Genomic DNA, 20,089 nt, shown 5'->3' on the forward strand with positions numbered 1-20,089 from the left:
GTTTTGTTTTATGAATATAATACCCCCTTTGATGAAAACATTTCTCAAAGACACTGCCAGTTAAAGACAGAATTAACTTCGTCCTTGGTAAGTTTTGAAATGAAGCGACTGTGCTTTTGTCTAGGTGGTTTTGAGGTTTTGAGAGAAGGCTCTCGGGCTGGATTGTGTGGCCATGGACAACCGTGTTGGGGGCCTTGGATGCGGGCAGGCTTCAGGAGTCCATGGGGCGTGAAGCGTTTGTGCTGTGAGTCTCTGGGTGCCTTGGTTCTTGGGGGGCAGCGTGGCAGCTGTCTTCCTGATGCTTGAGTCTGGCTTGGGGCGCATGCATCCCGGCTGATGTGGACCTGTGGCTGGGGGCAGGGCCTGCTGGATTCTGGAGGGAGCTGGCACAGAACAGCAGCAGTGCAGGCCAGTCCGGTCCAGGCCAGGTCAGTCCAGTCCAGGCTGGCCCGGTCCAGGCCAGTCCGGTCCAGTCTGGTCTGGGCCAGGCCAGGCCTGTGGTCCAGGTGTCTAAGGGATGGAAGAGTGAGGGGCAGAGAAGGTAAGGGAGAGTGGGGGCAGGAGGGGCAGGGACATCACCCAGCCCCGCCTCCGCCTCCCCCTCCCCCTTGTCCACCCCCGCCCCCCACAAGTGTTCTTCTGAAAGCAGACCCCGTGTCAGGCACAGTTCTGAGTTTTGTTCCTTATTAGGAGGCCCTAATAAATAATTAAATGCATGTTTTCACCCCATAAAAGTGCAGATTATGGCCTGGGCATCAGCCAAGCTTCCACGTGTTCATTCTTTTGGGCCCGTGTGTCGCGGCCTGTGGTGTTTGCAGGGACAGTGTCTGGGAGGCTCCGGGGCTGTATCCCCCTCCCGAGCCACGTGGACTCCCCGGGGGGTGGGCACACCCACCAGGGGCGGAGCTGTCACCGCCCCGTCGCTCTCCCTTCTGTCTCTGTCTGAACAAGAGTGGTGGTGCTCCTGGCCTCCTGGAGTCCGGATCCCGGGGAGGCCGGCGGGGCTGGAGGCCGCTCCCCTCTCGTCAGCTGGGGCTCCCTTTCCTCAGACTTCCAGCCAAACCTTTATCCCCACCGGCCGTCTGTGCGCCGCTCCTCCAGCTGTGGTCCCCATGCCACCCCCCAGTGTCCACCTCTCCCGTCTCTGCTACCCGCCCCGTCCCGGTGCCCCAGGATTTACTCCTGTCACCAAGCCCAGGCAGCCCCACGGGGCGGGGACAGGCTTCCCGAGGAACAAGTGTGTCCCTTCCTCCCAGCCAGGAGCAGAGAGCAGGCAAGTGCGGGAGGGGGCAGCAGGGGGAGGGAGAGACACACACACAGAGATACAGAGAGAGACACAGAGAGACACACACACACAGATACAGAAAGAGAGACACACACAGAGATACAGAGAGAGAGACACAGAGACACACAGAGTGATACAGAGACAGACACAGAGAGACACACACACACAGAGATACAGTAACAGAGACAGAGAGAGACACACACAGAGATACAGAGAGACACAGAGAGACACACACAGAGATACAGAGACAGACACAGAGACACACAGAGATACAGAGGCAGACACAGAGAGACACACAGATACAGAGAGAGAGACACAGAGAGACACACACACAGAGATACAGAAACAGAGACACAGAGAGAGACAGAGAGAGAGACACAGAGAGACAGAGACACACACACACCACACACACACGCAGAGGTGACCCGGGAGCTGTTCGCAGGGTGAGAGTTCGGGTCGGGAGTATGCAGGAGGGAGCTGGTTCATAAAGATTTGCAGGCAGGGCAGCAGGGCTGAGGCAGTGCGGCTGTGGATGGCAGGGGGTGCGCTGCCTGGGGCGGGGGGGCACGATTCCCACCCCCCGTCCAGGTGAGCGCTCCGCCAGGAGTTCTGAGGGGTTGATCCCCTGGACGGGGGACCGTTTGGAAAAGATGGTGAGCAGGTGAACATGTGTGGCTTGGATGCTGTGTAATAGCCATTGCCACACGGAATAAATCACGTCTATTCACTTTTTTCCTTTCTGAGGGGAGGGGAGGAGGCCCCATGGAAGTGGCCTTAGTCTGACGTGAGCAGAGAAACACGGGACGCAGGACACACCCCCAGCGAGGCCCCATGCGTGCTCTGCACTCCTGTGCCGTTTGCGGTCCAAATTCGATGAGCACAGAATAGACGTCCCTGCCGGCTAAGTTCTGTGCGCGGCTTAGGGAGAAGCTGTGCTTTTCTTTCTTTCCCCTCCCTCTCTCCCCACTCCCTTCCTTCCTTCTTGTTTCTGTGAGCATTATGTTTACTTAAGAATCTGTGAAAATGTTCAGTGAAAAGGGTTGGTGTGTTTGCTTTGCCCTGGAGTTTGTTTGGTTAAACTTAGGTGGAGCCTTTCCAACAGGACTCATACCGTAAGGTCCTGCGAGCTTTCAGTTCTTCCTTCCTGGCTCTCCATGTGGAGATAGAACCTTCCTAACGTGAGGTCGCTGGGAAGCTCGTGGTTTTAGGCAACGGCGGACCCAGCGCCAGCGGCCCTGAGCCATGAGGATTCCTGCGTCCCCCGCATCCCCGGGCTCTGTCCTTAGGCTCTGTCTCCGGGCTTGAGGTGCACTGGCTCCCGCTGGGCTCCGAGTGGACATCCAGCCCTCGTGCGGGACGCTGGGTGCCCCTGACCTACCATGGCACAGTCTCTGGTGCGTGGACTCGACGGATCCCAGCTGGGTGGGTCGGGGGCAGGCTCAGCCTGTAGTCTGTCCCCCAACTTTTTGTGACTGGTCAGCGCGGAGGCCGGGGTGGGAGTTGGGGAACCAACCCCAGTGCTGTCTGCTCCTGGTCCCATGGCCGCCGGCAGAGATGTCCCTGTCACCTCGGTTCACAGCGAGGACACCGAGCTTGTCCAGCCGGAGGGTCGGACCCGAGCAGGGTCTCCCCGGACTGGCTCCCGAGTCCAGGCTCCCAGCCCCGTTTACTCGTCGTGCTGCTTCTCAGCGGAAAGGACCTTGTGGAGAGCGCGCTGCCTTCCTCACCCTCGGGACCCAGGGCATCCCCTGCTCAGGGAACACCTGCTGGGAGGGGCGGCGGGTCCCGTCCCTCAGAGCGTCCACGCGTCCACGGTGCTCTCCCTGCAGGCCTGCAGAGACGGCCAAGATGCTGGAAACCTCGCTGGAGCAAAGACTCAGGCTATTTCCATGAAATTAAAAAAAATCGAGTGACTGGGGCACTTCTGTCGCCGCCCAGGCTCTGAGGCAGAGTCACAGCCGCACTGCAGGGACCGTCTCTGTGGCCGTCTCTCGGGGCTGCTGCTTCTACCGCATGCGTCATCTTTTTGTTGGAAACCACAACCTGAGTGCACAATGAAATCTCTCATCAGGATGCTTAAATTGGAAAATGACTGTGATAATCCCCATGGCCCTGCAGCCCAGGTTGGCATTATTTCCTGCTGCTCGTCTGCCGGGGAGGAGGCTTGTGAAAGCGAGACTTGTCCTCCATCCTGAGGTCGGTCGTGGGCCGATCAGGCTTCATCCCGTCCCTAAAAACACCTGTAGGGCAACCAGGAGGCGGCAGGTGCCCAGCGTTGGGGAGCAGGCTTCCTAGGGCTGCCGGGAGGTCCAGGGGCTGAAACTTCAGTGCTGGGTGTTGCCTGCATGGAGTGGAATTAAGATCACGGACACCCAGGCCCCCCAAATCCAGAGGCAGATCCTGTGTGTGTGTGTGTGAGCTTCCAGGAAGGCAGTTTCCCATGGATGCTGATTTTGGAAGAAAACAGTCCCTGAGTGTCGTGGTCTGACTGAAATTCATACGCAGTCACACACACAGACCGAGGCACCAGGGGCCTGGATTCCAGTCCCGCTCTGCCTCTGGAGACAGGAGCCGTGCTCTCTCAGCTGCTCAGCCTCGGGTAGGACGACGAGGACGGCTGCGAGGTCCATCTTGGCATCCTGGGAGCGCCCTGAGGGTGAGCGGTGGTTGTTTAATGGGGTCAGGCATCAGAGTAAGAAAAAGCACAGGCACAGTCTTTCTTTGTTTTGTCCCACACGTTAGCAATGGGAAACGAGAAGTCAATTTGACTGTGTTTTGTGCATTTTCAGTAGAAACAAATAGCATTAATGAGACTTGTCCAGCATGGTTTAAGGTGAGTAAATGACGTGATTGAGAAACCCGAATCTGTAAGACACGGAAAGCCACGTGGCCGTCAGGTCCCGCATGCCTGTGCGTCCCACTTGTTCTGGACGAGCCCGGGCAACGTGCCAGCAGTGTCCGCGAGGCACGGTGCTGGGGTCACACGGAGGGGTGCGTGGGGCGTGCTCTGCTCTGACGCCCAGCTCCCTGGCGACTTGGGCCCTGCTCTCACCAAGCTGGCAGCTCCCCGGACTGCTCTGGACTTGGCTGGTTCACGCTGGGGGAGTGAGGCACAGCCTCCGTCCTCAGTCGGTGGTGAGGATGTAAAGTAACATGGGAGCCCTCATCGCCCCGGGAGCCCCGACCAGTTTCGTCTTCCTCGCTTCCTCGCAGGGCGGGGATCGCACTGCCTTCCTCCTGCAGACCCGTGTCTGTCCTGCCCAGCAGTGCCTGTGGGGTCCTGGCACCGGGTCCAGGGCCGCCCAGCGGCCCCACCTGCTTCCTTCTCGGGCGTCACCTAAGGCTCAGCACCGCGGACGCGGTCCGTGTGTCTGTGTCGTGTCACAGCTGGCCTGGCGCCACATGAAGCCGATGTGAATCCAGTGGGATGTTAAATACACACTCGGGTATTTTGATTTACTTCTTGGGAGAGGACACGGCAGCGGACATCACCCCCATTCTGTGAGCTTCTGAGGCCCCGAATCCTCCCTCCTGTTCCCTCCCTGCAGCCCCCTGGGCCTCCGTGTGTGTGTGTGTGTGTGTGTGTATGTACTCACCTCTGTGTGCATGTGTGTGCACATGTGTGAGCATGTGTGTGCACTCACCTCTGCATGTGTGTGCACGTGTGTGAGCGTGTGTGTGTGTACACTCACCTCTGTGTGCATGTGTGTGCACGTGTGTGGGCATGTGTGTGTGCACTCACCTCTGTGTGCATGTGTGTGCACGTGTGTGAGCATGTGTGTGTGTGTGCACACATCTCGGTCACGTGGCTGTGCACGTGTGCATGCGTGTCCCCTTGTTGTGACTTTGCAGACCAGGATGTGGCAGGTGTTGGTTGAGGGTTTGTTGACTGAAATGGAAGCAGTTGTTTTATGTTCGCTGTCAAGAGCCGGCATGTCTCCCCGTGGAGAAAGGTTTGGTCGTCCGCTTACTGTCTCAGTTTCTCTGGGACTCGAGTTCCCTGACCCTTGTGGTCTGAACGTGTCTGTCGTAAATGTTTGGAAACAGCACTGCAGTTTCTCTCCGAGAGGGTGAACCGCCTCGGTTGGCATCACTGAGTGTCATGTGTCGTCTGTGGGGCTAGGGTGTCACCAAGGGGTTTCCCTGGGCCTCATCTGGGACCCCGAGAACCGGCAAGGTGCTTCTGCAAAGTGTGGCTTCCCGAGTGAGGTTTGCTTTCCTGCGACCGTTCTGGAAGAATCCAGGCAGGTGTTGGTGGCGTCAACACCCATAAACAGGGACCTTGGTTCACAGGATGCTGAGGAGAGCGGGACCAGCCTTCTCACGGCCTGGTGGTTCACACTCATTCTTAGACCAGCGTGTGAGGAAACAGGAAGAGCAGAAAAGAGAAAGAAAACAAAGCAGGATGCAGGCATCCGGCCCAGACCCAAGGGTTTACTGACCCGCTGGCTCGAAAGGGCTTGAGGAAACGGTCAGCCTCCTCCTTCATCCTCAGAAATTAATCCTTCACTCAAAACTGTTAAAGATTTAGTTGAACGAGGAAGAAAAACGATTGGACTTTCGTGTCCATTTCTCCCCTTAGAACATGTGTGAAATTAAGCAGAGAATCAAAGCGTCCTGGGCCGGGAAGGGTCCGGCCATTGAATCCAGCTGCAAAAATCAACCCCTGGCTGCATTCAAGGCGACGTCAAGACACCGGGAGTCTCCATTTGGCTTTGCCCTGAGTGTTATTTCGAGGCGGTTTGCGGTCCTCACGTCCTTAGATCTTTCGCTGCAGCTATGGATGAAATCTGCATTTTCCTTCTCTCAGGCTGTCGGTGGGGTGCCCAGAGGCGTCCAGGGCCACCCTCCCCCCGGCCCTGACAGCGTGTTTCATCCTCGCAGGTCCCAGATCCTCCGAGCCCAGGAGCGAGGTGGACGCGGCAGCATGGACCAGCCGGGCCCGCCGGCTCCCGCCCGGGAAGGTAACAGGTTGCAGGCCGGTGGCGGGGCAGGTGAATTAGGGCTGTTTCCCAGGCTCCGTGTGCTGGACATCACTAACCCGCAGCCCCCGGGGTGGGGCCTGGGCTAGGAGCTCCTGGGGAGGAGGAGGGTCTACCCAGACCCTAGGGGGCGGAGGGCTGGGGGTCCTGGCCGAGCCCCTCCACCCGTCCCTGCGGTGCCCACACCAGTGTCTAGGGTCTCCTGTGTTTCCTTTCACCCGACCCATCAGAACCCCCTGGAGGTGGTAAGGGGGGTGACGGCCCATTTCAGAGACGAGATTTAGGCCGAACCCTGCGGCCACTGGGCACCTGCCCCCGGAGCTTAAGGCAGCCTCCTTTTCGGCTCCCTCCAGGTCTGCCAGGGGTTCTGGGGCCTGTTTCTGGGCCGCAGTTTCATCTGCGTGTGAGTGGCTGGCCTTTGGGGTCTTCCAGGCTAGACCCGACTTTGATTGTTTGAACTGAAAGCGAGACAGACCAACACCGCTCACCACTTTTCATCCCCGTCAAGGAGGTGATGCCCAGACGATGCTGGGCAGCGTGGCCTCTGTGGCCTCTTGGGGACAGGCCTGGGGTCCCCACGGCCCCCTGTGCGCTGGGCCGTCTCCTGGTGCTGGCCGCATGCTCCTGAGCGTGGCCCGGGCAGTGGGCTCCCCCTCCTACCCCCTGACTGCCCTCCTGCCCCTTCCTTCCTGGCCTTTCACTGAAATCATCCGTCGCTGTCTTCTGTGCTGTTTCGCTGTTTCTAAGGGGCACCGGCGCCCTTGGCACCCATGCAGGATAGGGAGCTGCTGGGCTCCGAGGTGCTCAGGGGGCATCGGCTACTGGGGGCATCAGAATACAAAAGGCAGGCCCAGAAGCACCTGCACCTGGCTTTTAGGACTGTGGGTGACGTGCGCGCTGCTCAAACCTGGTGGCAGGTGCGTTGTCCTTCCAGGACACAGGGTCTGCTTTCCGCAGAGGAGGCCACGCCTGCCTGCCCTGCTCTCGGCAAACGCCCAGTGTCGGCCGGTGCCCACCCCCCATGGACTCGGCCTCCCAGTCATGCCCCGAGTTCTGAAGAAACGCCCGTCCACCTTCACCCCCAGAGGCACCTCTGCGCTTGGCCCCGGCAGGAGAGGGCCTGGCCCAGCAGCACCGCGTCCTGGCGGGCGGGCCTGCAAGCCTGGGACAGGCCTCGGCCCAGGGCGCACGGCCAGACGCCTGGGCACCACGAGGTGGCAGCCAGGCCTGTGCGGGGACTCAGCTGGCAGGAGGCCGCGTCCGAGGTCCAGCCGCAGGGATGAGATGCTTAGGCCTGTCTGCTGAGAGGGCAGCTTACGTGTTCTGCCCACGGGAAAGGCAGAGAAGAGAGAAGACGGTGCCTGTGTGGGGCGGAGGCTGCAGTGATTGTTTCACAGAGTACAGGTGGATCACATCATCCAGTCCTGCGCCGTAAATACACAGTTTTTATTTGTCACTCATACCTCAGTAAAGACGGAAGAGGACGGGCGCAGAGAGCGAAGGGTCCCTCGGGGGGCTGGAGGGGCGCTAAGGGTCCGAGCAGAGTTCATCGCCTTCTCCCACGAGTGCCCTCCGTCCTCTCCCCGCAGTGGGCCGCTCCCCACCCCACCCCTTCCTGCTCCGGCACCAGATGCTCCTGGGCCCTGCTGGCCTGCTGTCTGCACGTTCGCGAGCGACTCTCACCGGCAAGGCCCGTCGCTCCCGGGGCGCAGCCGGTCCTGCCAGGCTGTTCACGGGTGACTCCCCCGACCCTGTCCCCAGGCAGGGCCCCTCTTAGCTGGGAAGTGACTCTCGCAGCTGGGAGAAGGTGGGACCTTCTACGTGGACCACCTTCTACATGGTCCGCCTGGGAGGTTTCCTCTGGGGAGGTCCCGCCGACGTGGGGTGTTGAGGATGCCGGGAGAGGACCAGCTCCATCTCCCCGGGCCGATGGCTGCTTCCTGGCTGACAGCCCAGGGCTAAGACCACGATTTAAACATGTTAGTACCATGCCTTAAACACAATAATACTCTGATACAAGATTTTCTGGGTAGTTAACATTTGTGACGATTAGCAATGGGGATAACAGCCTGGCGTTGTAGTTGATGATTCAGTGATGCTTTAGGTATAATTTCCCCCATTGTGAAAATGAAACTGTCCTCTTAAAAATTCCCTTGAGGGACTTCCCTGGTGGCACAGTGGTTAAGAATCCACCTGCCAATGCAGGGGACACGGGTTTGAGCCCTAGTCCAGGAAAATCCCACATGCCGCGGAGCAACTAAGCCCGTGCTCCACAACCACTGAGCCCGCGTGCTGCAACTACTGAAGCCCGCGTGCCTAGAGCCTGTGCTCCACAACAAGAGAAGCCACTGCATGGAGAAGCCCGAGTACCGCAGCAAAGAGTAGCCCCCGCTCGCCACAACTAGAGATAGTCCGTGCGCAGCAACAAAGACCCAACGCAGCCAAAAATAAATAAAATTAAATCTTTAAAAAAAAAATTCCCTTGAACATGACAAAGGGGCTGGAAATCATCGAGGTCCGTTCTCCCCAGCACCACTGGGACACTTGTGTTTTCATCCGTTCTCTGTCTTTTCCCTCATATTTCTTTTCTGCATAATTGCAGCCATTGAATTTACGTTTTTAAGATTGTTGAGTATACATTTTTATGTCATGCTTGAAACTTTACAAGTATTTTCCGTGTCACCACATAGCTTTCACAGCTGTCATTCTCAGTGGCTGCATAGTATTCTGTGCACGGTGTCATTACGTGTTCAGGTGAGGTAACTCTATCCATGTCCGTCGTTACCTGTCATCAGGCACCTGTGCCTTTTCCAGAAGCTTCCTTGGTGACAAGTCAGATCGTCCGGGTAAAGCGGGATTTGGGAGGAAGTGGGGTGCAGCGGAGAAGCCTGCGGCTTCGAGGGCTTTGCGCACGGCTGCTCGGGTTTGAGCGTGGTCCCTGAGGTGCACGAGCGGATAACCGGGAGCATGTGTGCATCTCTCCAGGCCTCGGTTTCCTTCTCCTTTGGGATAACGGAGCTGGAGCAGCCCCGCCCTCAGGAGGTAACATCCGCAAAGCTCTTAGAGGCGGGGCCCCTGGAGGCTCTCAGCGAGTCAAGTTAGAAGATGCTCCGGGATGTAAACACTGTATTACAGGATGGTCCAGGATGTCTCAGGATGCAGAACTCAACACTTTGATGGTGGTAAAGTCACTACCAGCTAAAGCTTTTCTATGATTAATAGCAAAACAAAAAAATAGTGAGTCATGGTGGGGAAAGAAAGTCAGCAATGTCACCATGTTCCTGCTGATTCGGGACAGTCCTCACCAGGTGCCCGGTGACGAGCTCGGGCAGAAGTGAAGGACAGCGGGTGGCGTGCCAGCGGGTGACAGGGGGCGGCACTGTTCCGGGACCCTGCTGCTCTGGGACCTGGTCCCAGCTGTGACACGCAGAGCCTAGAGGCAGCAGGGGACGGGCTGTGAATAGCCCCTTGTTGGTGGGGCTGTTTGCAGTCTGGTGCTTCTTAAAGCTCTCCTTCGTAACAGTAAAAGGAATTAAAAAACAAATAGCCTTCATTTGAAGTAAGAGAAACATACCTTCGGTTAAGCTTGCATATTATAATTAGCTATGGTCTTACAAGCCCCAGGAACAATATGCCTAGCTCTGATCTCTGAATTTACAAATACTCTTTTATTTTTTTCCCTTAATGTGTTAATTTGTGGCATATCTTTAAAAGGTGTTAATGGGTTTTCAGCTGTCCTGGAGGGTTGTCTGCTTACAGAGGAGGGATGACCCCAGCGGCAGCCTTCCCGGGCTCCCCCTCGCCCTGCCCTTTGTCCCGAGCCCTGCGGCCAGCACTCTCCCACTGGGAGTGCCAGGGACCCGAGCCAACCCATCCTGATTCCCAGGGCTCCTGGTCAGTTGTGTGGACTGTGGCCTTTGGTCCTAACGTCTGCTAGGAGTTGCGCGCTGCCGGGTTGGGCTGGGACTGACGGATTTCTCCTCCTCCCCCTTCCCCTGCAGCTGCCTGCCTTTTTCTTTCCTTCTTTTTTTGCTAAATCATTAGGTACTCAGTTTATTAGCTGAAATAAACCGGCGAACGCATATTAGAGCAAAAAATCTCTTCAACAGAAAAATAAAATTTTCCAGAACGTTTTCCAAATACAGTTGGCATCATTTCCTTAAATTCATGTTTGTCAAATACATGTGACAGGGAAATAATACCAATTAAATACCTTGACAAAAGTGATGGGGAAAAAGAAGCTTACGTTTTGACTTAGTAACAACAAATCACGCGGGACAGTGTTGAGATTCTTGAGAGCACGGACTCCAAACCACATGCTGGGGTTTTCTCTTGTCAAACCTCCTGTTTGAGATTATATCGTACAACTGCCAGACTTTGAGAATTAGATAAAATATACCTACAAGTGAATTTATGAAAATTGTTAGAAAAAAGCTTTACAATATCTCGTATTAAATAGGCTCTAAAATATCTGGGAGGGGACAGAACGAAACATGAACCATGGGACCTGAGACACAGGCTCTCCCGTGACCACCTTCACCCGTTTCTTTTTAGAACAAAATATTTGTAAGTGTAATTTATTTAGTATATATATACATAATGTACAGAAAACTCAGGTAGACCAGGATTTTAATGCCATTTCACATGTTAATTCCAGCATATGCATTTTTTTTCCTGAAAAAAATTTTTCAAGAAAGTCACCCTCTAGTGATTTGAGATTATGGCAGGTACAATGTTCTGATCCTTTAAATTCAACTGACTTTTTTTTTTTCTTTTAAAAGTCTGCATGAGGGATCTTACTGTTTGTCATGTAAAAACCCTTATATCAGTAAATCCTTGCATCCCCTCTCACTTTCCCCCAAGGAGAGCAGTGTTGGAAAGAATTCCCATGACAAGGTGACACAGGTAGCTCACAGCTGCGGATTTTAACCGTGAGGATGGTACGCAGCCCGGCGGGATGAACAGAAGGGATGAAATCATTATACTGATTGCGTAGGAACTGCTGAATTAAACGTTGCTCCTCGCCTGGTGGTTTATTTAATGTTATTCCAAGTTGATTTGTACTAATGTGGTTCTAAGTCCAGGGTGTAAAATGTAGGAAGTGCTTTTTCTCTTCCTTTCTGTCTCTCCAGCTTTTTCTTTCCAGACTGTGAGTTGTGGGTCCTTTTGAGAGGAAACCCAGATCGCTGCCCCAAAGCCTGATGGCACGAACTCTTCCCAGCAGAAAGGCAGTGGGCCAGCCTGGTGGTGGGGGGAGGGCGTGTCCTGGCGCCGCCAGCACCTCCGGGTGCCCATCTGGGTGGTCGTCGCTGGCTGACTTTGGCTGCTATGTGTTCAGGAGCGTGGAAGCCGCCTTCCCGGTAACAAATGCTAACACTGTGGTTGACGTTACCTTAAACTTCAGAGAGTGAAGTCAAGTACGACACTAACAACAATGAGGAAGAGGAGGGGGAACAGCTGGATCTCGACAGCGGAGATGAAGCTCCAGAAGCAGACAGACGGGCTCCGGGCGCCCCCGAGGCAGGGGACACGGGAGCAGACAGCCCCGCCGCCAACACCGCCATCCCCGCCACCGACACCGCGGCCGGGTCAGGTGCGTCCTCGGGCCGCCCAGCGACCAGCCGGCCCACCTGCGGGTTGGAACGTCCCGGGGAAGGTGGTATCCGGGAGCCCAAGATTTGTGATGTTTCTGTGATACGATGTGAACTGAAATGACTTAACTCAGGTTTGGCCGAGATTCTCTTATTTGTTTTCGATTTTCCGTGATTTTCAGTCTTGTCTACCTACCTTTCTATTTATATTTTGGAGGAAACAGGTATTGTTATTTTCTAATGAAAATGGCCTCACCAGTTTGTCACTGTGTTGCATAAAACATTTTTTCAAAAGAATGCCATTTGAGATGAAATGTAGAAGTTTAATTTACATTTTACAATTTGGGGGTGGAGTTGGTGACTTTTATTCACTCACCGATGGTCTGGTTGGGACCGTCACCACCTCCGTGTGGTTAGTGACCCCCCACTTCTGGCAGCTTGTCACCCGTTCGCCTCATTGGAGGAGCCTCCCTGGCTGGGCTCAGCCAGGCTGCGTGCCGCCCCCCAAGGTCGCGCTGACCCCACCGATGCCCCAAAGGACAGTGCTTCCAGGCCCGGGGGTCACCTGGGGGCCCCCGGCCCAGCAGGGCGTGTCGGCCGTGCCCTTGACGGCCGAGTGTCTGCCACGGTCTCCTCTCACCCTCAGGACACAAAAATGGGACGGGAGCGGACGCAGACACCCTGGCGGAACCACTGAGACCCGGGGTCCCGACGAGAGTCAACCCCTACTCCGTCATCGACATCACACCCCTCCATGAGGACCAGCCGCCACCTCCGGACCCGGAGGCCGAGGGGGAGGGCGGGGGCCTGCACGTGCCCAGCGGGTACTCGGTGCCTGTGCCCTGCGGCTACGCCGTGCCCTCCGGCCTGCCCCTGCTGCTGCCCGCCTACTCCAGCCCCGTCCTCAGCCCCGCGGGCCCCGCAGGTAGCGCTGCTGCACCTGTGCCTCACCTCGCGGGGCGGGGGGGGGAGGGCAGAAGGTGCTCTCCGTCTCTCAGGGCAGACTGCACACCTGGGGCGTGTGTGTGCGTGTGTGCGCTGTGTGCGTGCGTGTGCGTGCATGTGTAGCAGGCACACTGAGGACTCGGGAGAGGGGGCAGGAGTCGGGAGAAGCAGGAGGTTGCTCAGGAAGCCGGGCAGGTGCAGGGAGCCTGTCCCCGCACCTGTGATATCGGCTGTCGGGGGCCGGGGTGCTGAGGGGGCCCAGCTCCGCGACCGGGGTTTTGGTTTAATGAGCCATGGCTTTCACCTCCACTTAGCGGGAAGGAGCAGGCGTGTAGCTTCGAGGACGTGGTTTAAGCAGCCGCCTCCGTCATTTTCGCAGATGACCCTTGGCTGTGTTGCTTCAGCATCAGCTGTTTCTGCAGGGCTTGAGTTTTTAGGTTTAAAGCGAGAGTGTGCGTCTCCCCGAAAGTCACATGTTGAAACCTAACCCCCAAGGTGATGGTGTCAGGAGTGATGAGGTCATGAAGATGGACCCCCATGCATAGGTTCAGGGCCCTGATAAAGGACCCCAGAGAGCCCCCAGCCCTTCCTCCAAGTGAGGACACAGAGAGAAGATGGTCTATGAACCAGGAAGGGACCTCACCAGACACCTCATCTGCCGGCACCTTGACCTTGGATGTCCAGCCTCCAGGCTGTTGTCCATAAGCTGCGCAGACTGCGGTGCTTTGTGGGAGCAGCCGGAGCCCGAGTGTGCAGCCCACCGTTGTCCGGCCGAAGCCCGTGGGCACTTGCCACTCCCTCCTCCCCTCCCACCCCCCGCACGTCCAGGTCAGGAGGGCAGCTGAAGACACAAACCATCCCTCCTCTGGAGAAGTGCAGTCGGTTCTGTTCAGAATGAGCCCAGTAAAGGCTTCTCGGCTGAGTTTTCCCTTCTCTCACCTGCTCTGCTTCCGTGTTCTGTGCTGCGACGCACCGTGAGGACCGTCCCCGGTGTGGACGTCCTGATGGGCAGGAGTAGCCCCGAGGACATTGGCGTCACAGAAGCATGAACAGGACATATTTGTGTGAAACTTCAGTAAGAGGGTTCTTTCCTTCCCAGTTAAGACAGTTGAGGAAAACAGGGAGTTTGGTTATCAGATATCCCCAACTTCAGTACTTCTTCCTTGAGAATCTTTTGAGCTTGTCATGTAGACACATTTTCGAGTAAATCACAATTGCAAATTCCCATGAAAACTTAAGAAACAGGAGATAATTATGGTGTTTCTCTAGCTTGATTTCTTTGGGCACCGTTTTATTTCAGGTTGTTTCATAAGACCTTTGGGTGTCACTCTTCATCATAATCCTATTTTGAATACGTTTGATCTAAAAACTGAAAATCTTAAAATCTATCGGTTGATCATCTTTACAATAAGGTAACCCCCTCGTTGATAAGAAAGGAAAATATGAAACCATTTTGAGGATAAAAAGCAACTTCCTCAACATTTCTTTCGGGCGTAAAACGATGTGAACTTTTTCTCTTTCCGGGCAGAGACGCAGGAAGGAACAGAAGACAGCCAGCTGGATTCCTTGAGTTCTGAGGATCCAACAAACAGGTATCGTTACTAATTTTCCACAGGTGTTCCGAGTCCCTGACCTTTTCCTGAAATGTGCGCAGTGATTCCGAGGCTCTCACTGCCCAGGCCCCTCCCCCGCCCCGTGGTCTTTCTGTCCTCCGTAGCCTCTGCCCTCTCGCCCAGGGACCCCAGATCGGGTCTTCCTGAACAGCAGGACTCTTTAAGACGTTAACATTATGCTTTGCAGAAAAAGAGAAAACCGCGGGTCCACAGCCAAAGAGAGCGGGATGATGCGCCACTCCCGTCTCCCTGCCAGGGACGCTCAGAGTGCTTAACCTTGTGAAGGTTCTCAGAATCCCGAGGGGGAGAAAGGATCTTTAACTTTGTCTAACCCGGCTTTCATCTAAAGTTCTTGAAACTGACTTGATCATAAGCCTTTCTTTCATGCCACTTGCCTTCACAAATGCTGTTGCATCTGTTCGAAATTCCCAGGAAAATCCCCTCCCCTAGGCAAACTCCTACTCACCCTTCAAAACCCAGCTTAAATGTCTCGTTTCATGAAACTGTCCTCCTCTGCGCTTCCACAGCTGTGTGCACACACCTGCATTCTAATTGATGGCTTTGTGCTCTCACTGTTATTTCTGTGTCCCTTTCTGCTACTAGATTGAATTCTTCAAAGACAAAGACCAGGTTTTACCAAGTCTTAGAGCACCTACCACCTAGCATGGGAACATGCTTGGTGCATGGTAGGTGTGTTTATTTTTTTGTCTTTAAACGGCTCTATCGAGTTATAATTCCCATACCATAGTACATTTCACCTATTTAAAGTGGACCATTCTGTGGTTTTTGGTATATTGCATTATTTGTTTTAAAATTGTGGCAAAAATATCTACCATAAAATTTGCCATTTTAACCATTTTAAAGTTTAAAATCTGGTGGCATTAAATACATTTACATTGTTGTGCAACCATCACCACTATCTACTTTTGAAACTTTTTCATCATCTCGAACAGAAACCCTACCCACAATACCCGCTCTTCCCAGCTCCTGTGACCTTTATTCTGCATTCTGTCTCTATGAATTTGCCTACTCTGGGTAACTCATATAATTGGAATTGTACAGTATTTGTCCTTTTGTGTCTGGTTCATTTCACTCGGCATCATGTTTTCCAGGTTTATCCATATTGCAGTGTATGTTGGAATTTCCTTCCTGTTTAAGGCTCAGTAATATTCCATTATGTGTATACACCACATTTTGTTTATCTACCCATCTACTGATGGACACTTGGTCATTTCCACCTTTTGGCTACTGTAAATAACGCTGCTGTGAACATTGGCGTACAGGTATCTGTTCAGGTCCCTGCTCTCAATTCCTTTGGGTACATACCTAGGAGTGGAATTGCTGGATCACACAGTAATCCTATGTTTAACTTTCTGAGGAACAGCCAAACTTTTTTCCATCACAGCTGCACCATTTTACATTCCCACCAGCTGTGCGTGAGGGCTCCAATTTTTCTAAGCTTACTAAACGTACTTCCTGCTTTTTAAAATCATCGCCATCCTGGTGAGTGTGAAGTGGTATCTCGTGGTGGTTTTGATTTGTGTTTCCTTGATGACTAATGATGTTGAGCATCTTTTCATGTGCTTATTGGCCATTTACATGTCTTCTTTGGAGAAATGTTATTCAAGTCCTTTTGCCCATTTTTGAATTGGGTTTGTTGTTGTTGGGTTGTAGGTATTTTTTTATATAGTCTCAATATTAACCCCCTATCAGATAAGTGATTCGTGAATTTTCTCCCTTTCTGTGGGTTGTCTTTTCATTCTCTTGATAGTGTCCTTTGAGGCACAAAAGTGTTTAATTTTGTTGAAGCCCAGTTTATCTATTTTTTCATATTATTGCCTGTGTTTTTGGTGTCCTGTCCAATAAATCATTGGCAAAACCGATGTCCTGAAGCTTTTTCATCGTTTACTTCTAAGAGTTTTATAATTGTAGCTCTTAAGCCTGGGGGGTGTGTTCTGTAGAAGTCTGGTGGGTCCAGTTGGTCGGTAGTGCTGTTCACATCCTCTGTTTCCTTATTGATCTCCTGCCTGGTTTTTCTATCCAATATTGAAAGTGCTGTACTGAAGTCCGCCCTGTTGCTGGAGCTGAGAGGCCCAAGTCTCACTTGGGTGTGTCCGTACAACCCAGCATCGTTTGGGGCACGTAGTGGACCCTCTGCAAGATCTGAGAAACAGGAGGACGAGTCAGGCCTCTTGGGGCAGGGACTACCTTGCTTCATGTCCTGTTGCACTGGATGCTGTGCTGGACGTGTGGTGTGTGTGTGGTAGGCGTTCAAAAGCACTTATTTATACATGGTTGTGGAGGAAATCTTGAACCTGGCGTATCCCGTAATGCTACCTGGGAAAGTGCCCAATTTGCACGTGCAGTGACTTTTTCATCACTGATTCTCAACATCCTGATGTTCTGGTGTGTTTTCTTTAAGTGAAGACCCAGTCCATAAGGAGGACAGTGCCCTCGCCCGGTGGGTTGCAGATCCGGCCAATACAGCCTGGATGGAAAGTGAGTACCACGGCCGCCGGGAGCCTGGAGGGCCACCCCTGAGCCCCCCGGGGACAGTGTGTATTTGTCAGCCTCAGCCAATTATTCTCCTGTCCTGCGTCCATTCACCTGAAGTACTGACCAGAGCTGACTGTGTAGATGCTTCCCCAGGGCCTCGTGAAGCTGTCACTTTGTCTCCCATCAGATCATCTCTGCTCTCTGCATCCCAGCATCTCCCTCTTCCTGATTGATTCTTTCTAGTGCAGATCATGGTTTTTGTCATAAAAGTTAGCGATTTGGGGACTGAGGCATTAGCAAGGCATTCTCTCGTGTGATCCCCGATGAGATGATTTCTCATGGTGCCATTTTGAAGAGGGAGTGGTGGATGATTAATGCAGGCCACTGACCAGATGGTACAGCAGACCTTCTATTCCATGTGTGCTGCAGAAAGCAGAGCTAATCTTGTTTTTTATTATTTTTTTTAAAGTGAAGCTTCCTTTTCTGATCATCCCTTTTACTCTCCACTGGCTCACTAATTTCTGTGTAATTATCTTATATGATTGACTTACAAGGTAGAACCTCTTAACAATCTCCTAATGATTAAATTCTCCCCTGGAATGTTTCATTCTGGTTTTAATTATGACATTGTCAAAACAAACAACTCAGCGTAAGTAGATGCTTCTACTAGGGGGCTATTACCTCTGGATCGTTACAGGGTTAAGTTGTCACCTCACTGTCCTCAAGCAATTTTATTTCCCAGGTAAAATCTGACGTTCTCCCATGACTCGTTTTTATTAGTAGAACAGCTGTATTTGAAAGTAAGGTCTGTACATCAGCAGCCCCCGACACTGTCTAATGGGGGTGCAGATACCGTGGTCGCAGTCGAGAAACATTATTCCGGGACAGCAAGCCTCTCTGACGTGGGAGCTTGAGCGCAGCACGAGAAGAAGCTGGGTCCTGGGAATGTGGGGAGGGGACGGTGGCCGCACGTCAGAGGAGGACGAGACTGTATTATGTCATTTTGTCTCCCATTGGTTAGTAACCAGTCACCTTCGTGGGTTCCAGCATGGAGGACCCTATAGTTTGGTTGGCTTCCCTGTAGAGCATGGAGCTCTTAACGAATATGTGCATGAACTTCCAACCCCATTGCTCTCCTGTAGGACCACTGACACGCACACGGAGCATCTGCCCGTGGAGGATCCCTCCTTTTTTTTTTTTAAAGAAAACACCTTACAGTTTCCTAGGATGCTAACGTTTCACGTAATGCAGTTTGAGAGGTTTTGTCCTCAAAGCTCAGCATTTTTATACGCGCGTGTGGCCACGTTGCATCTGCATGGGTGAAAAGTGAGATGAAGCCATCGGTTGATTTTAAAGCTTCCTACCCGACAGCAGCAGTGAAGCTGCCCCTTTGTTTCTGAGGCTGCACGCCACCTTTGTAATTTTTGTGTATCAGAACACATCAACTGCATAAAGTTAAAAATGTTTATAAAGAGCCGTGTAGAGATGTGTAATTAAATGCAAAATAATGGGATATGTTGGCTTGGAGACCATAAAACTCCTGTTGCATACATTTCACAACCGCTTCGTTTAGAGATGTCCTTCCATCCCGAGGAAATGTTCTGCCCTACAAACAGTGCTCATGCTTTTTATTTTATTTTTTTAACAGGCAGTAAGTCTTTTTTTTTTTTTTTAATTTATTTATTTATGGCTGTGTTGGGTCTTCGTTTCCGTGCGAGGGCTTTCTCTAGTTGTGGCAAGCGGGGGCCACTCTTCATCGCGGTGCGCGGGCCTCTCACTATCGCGGCCTCTCTTGTTGCGGAGCACAGGCTCCAGACGCGCAGGCTCAGTAATTGTGGCTCACGGGCTCAGCTGCTCCGCGGCATGTGGGATCTTCCCAGACCAGGGCTCGAACCGGTGTCCCCTGCATTGGCAGGCAGATTCTTAACCACTGCGCCACCAGGGAAGCCCAGTGCTCGTGCTTTGGTAAGGCCCCACGAGGCATCCTTATCGTAACACTAACTTCTTGAGTAGCTGTAGCATCACAGGAATCTGTAGCTCCGTGAAGCGCAGGATGCTCTCCCTCGGTCGGGGTCGGTTTTTAAAGTTTCCCTTCCTTTTCTTCCAGATCCGGAAGAAGCCATTTATGATGACGTGCCAAGAGAAAATTCAGACTCTGAGCCAGGTTTGATTTTTGTCTGGGGTGGAGTTTTATGAGGTGCAGTTTACCGTCTTTCCCTCTGGATGTAGGCGGGCAGGCAGAAACCTTAGGTGCACAGCTCTCTGTGTCTGTCATCACGTTTTTTTAAGGTTACGGTGTCTCATCGATGTTGTACGATACAGTTTTGTGTGTGCACATGTTTATATCCCAGCCCTCAAGGTAGGGTAATTTTCTCAGTTACCCTAAAAAACGAAGCAGGAAGAGTTAAAGATGTGAAAAACATGAATGGAAAGGGAAGAAACCTGGAGGCTTGAAGTGCCAGCATGTCTCTAATAAATGATATACAGGAAGTCATGGAGGAAGGAATTACTAAGAATTCTCCAGAATTACAGATGTAAGTTCCCGGATTGTAGAAATACGAATTCAAAGCAGGTTGAGCATGAATCTGCCACGAGACGTGTACAATTCCAACTGCCGAGCACAGCCCACTGTGAATATCTTAACAGCAACAGGAGCGAGGGCGCAGTCACCCGGGAGGAACTGCAATTTGGGAAAAACAGCAACTTCTCGACAGGCTGGGACACAGCAGGATAATGTTCCCAAAGTGCTGAAGAAAACTCGGTGTTCCAGCTCAGATCTTCACACCAACCAAAGTCTTGTCCTTTAACAAGAGAGAAACAGGCAACCTCAGACGCAGATTGGAGAGCTTGACCGCTTGTAGACCCTAGAGGAACAGTTCAAGGAAAGGGGTACTGAACCCCATAGAAGGCAGGAAGGAGTAGTGAGCAAGTGAACTGACCCCCTCTGACCCCCCTGAGGGTGTTAGCACAAACTTAGAGCCCCCTTTGCCCGAAAGGCGTGATGCAGAACACCCCAAATGAAATGTCAGGAAACCACGTCTGGCAGCATCTCAGCAAACAAGCCAAAGCCCATCCTAACCCTGGAGGTTTGTCTCCAGAGTTCAGGTATCTTTCAACATTGGCTGGTTCTTTAAATGTCATTTCCCACAGAACCAGGCAAATGACACAAACCATACG

The 20,089-nt window shown here is 53.1% G+C and overlaps 1 protein-coding gene across 1 annotated transcript in view; it reads left to right on the forward strand.

Annotated features, from left to right (window-relative positions):
* The window catches only part of ARHGEF10 (Rho guanine nucleotide exchange factor 10), a gene marked incomplete at its 5' end in the record, with an annotated part of 87,660 nt that overhangs the window by 9,404 nt on the left and 58,167 nt on the right, over positions 1–20,089 (forward strand). The window contains 6 exon segments of the mRNA XM_082443959.1: positions 6,170–6,249; positions 11,672–11,860; positions 12,505–12,783; positions 14,332–14,395; positions 16,839–16,915; positions 19,020–19,076. Coding sequence (XP_082300085.1) covers positions 6,170–6,249; positions 11,672–11,860; positions 12,505–12,783; positions 14,332–14,395; positions 16,839–16,915; positions 19,020–19,076 — 746 coding nt within the window.

Source organism: Balaenoptera physalus (genome assembly GCF_965194825.1).
Source record: "Balaenoptera physalus genome assembly, chromosome: 21".
NCBI lineage: Eukaryota > Metazoa > Chordata > Mammalia > Artiodactyla > Balaenopteridae > Balaenoptera > Balaenoptera physalus.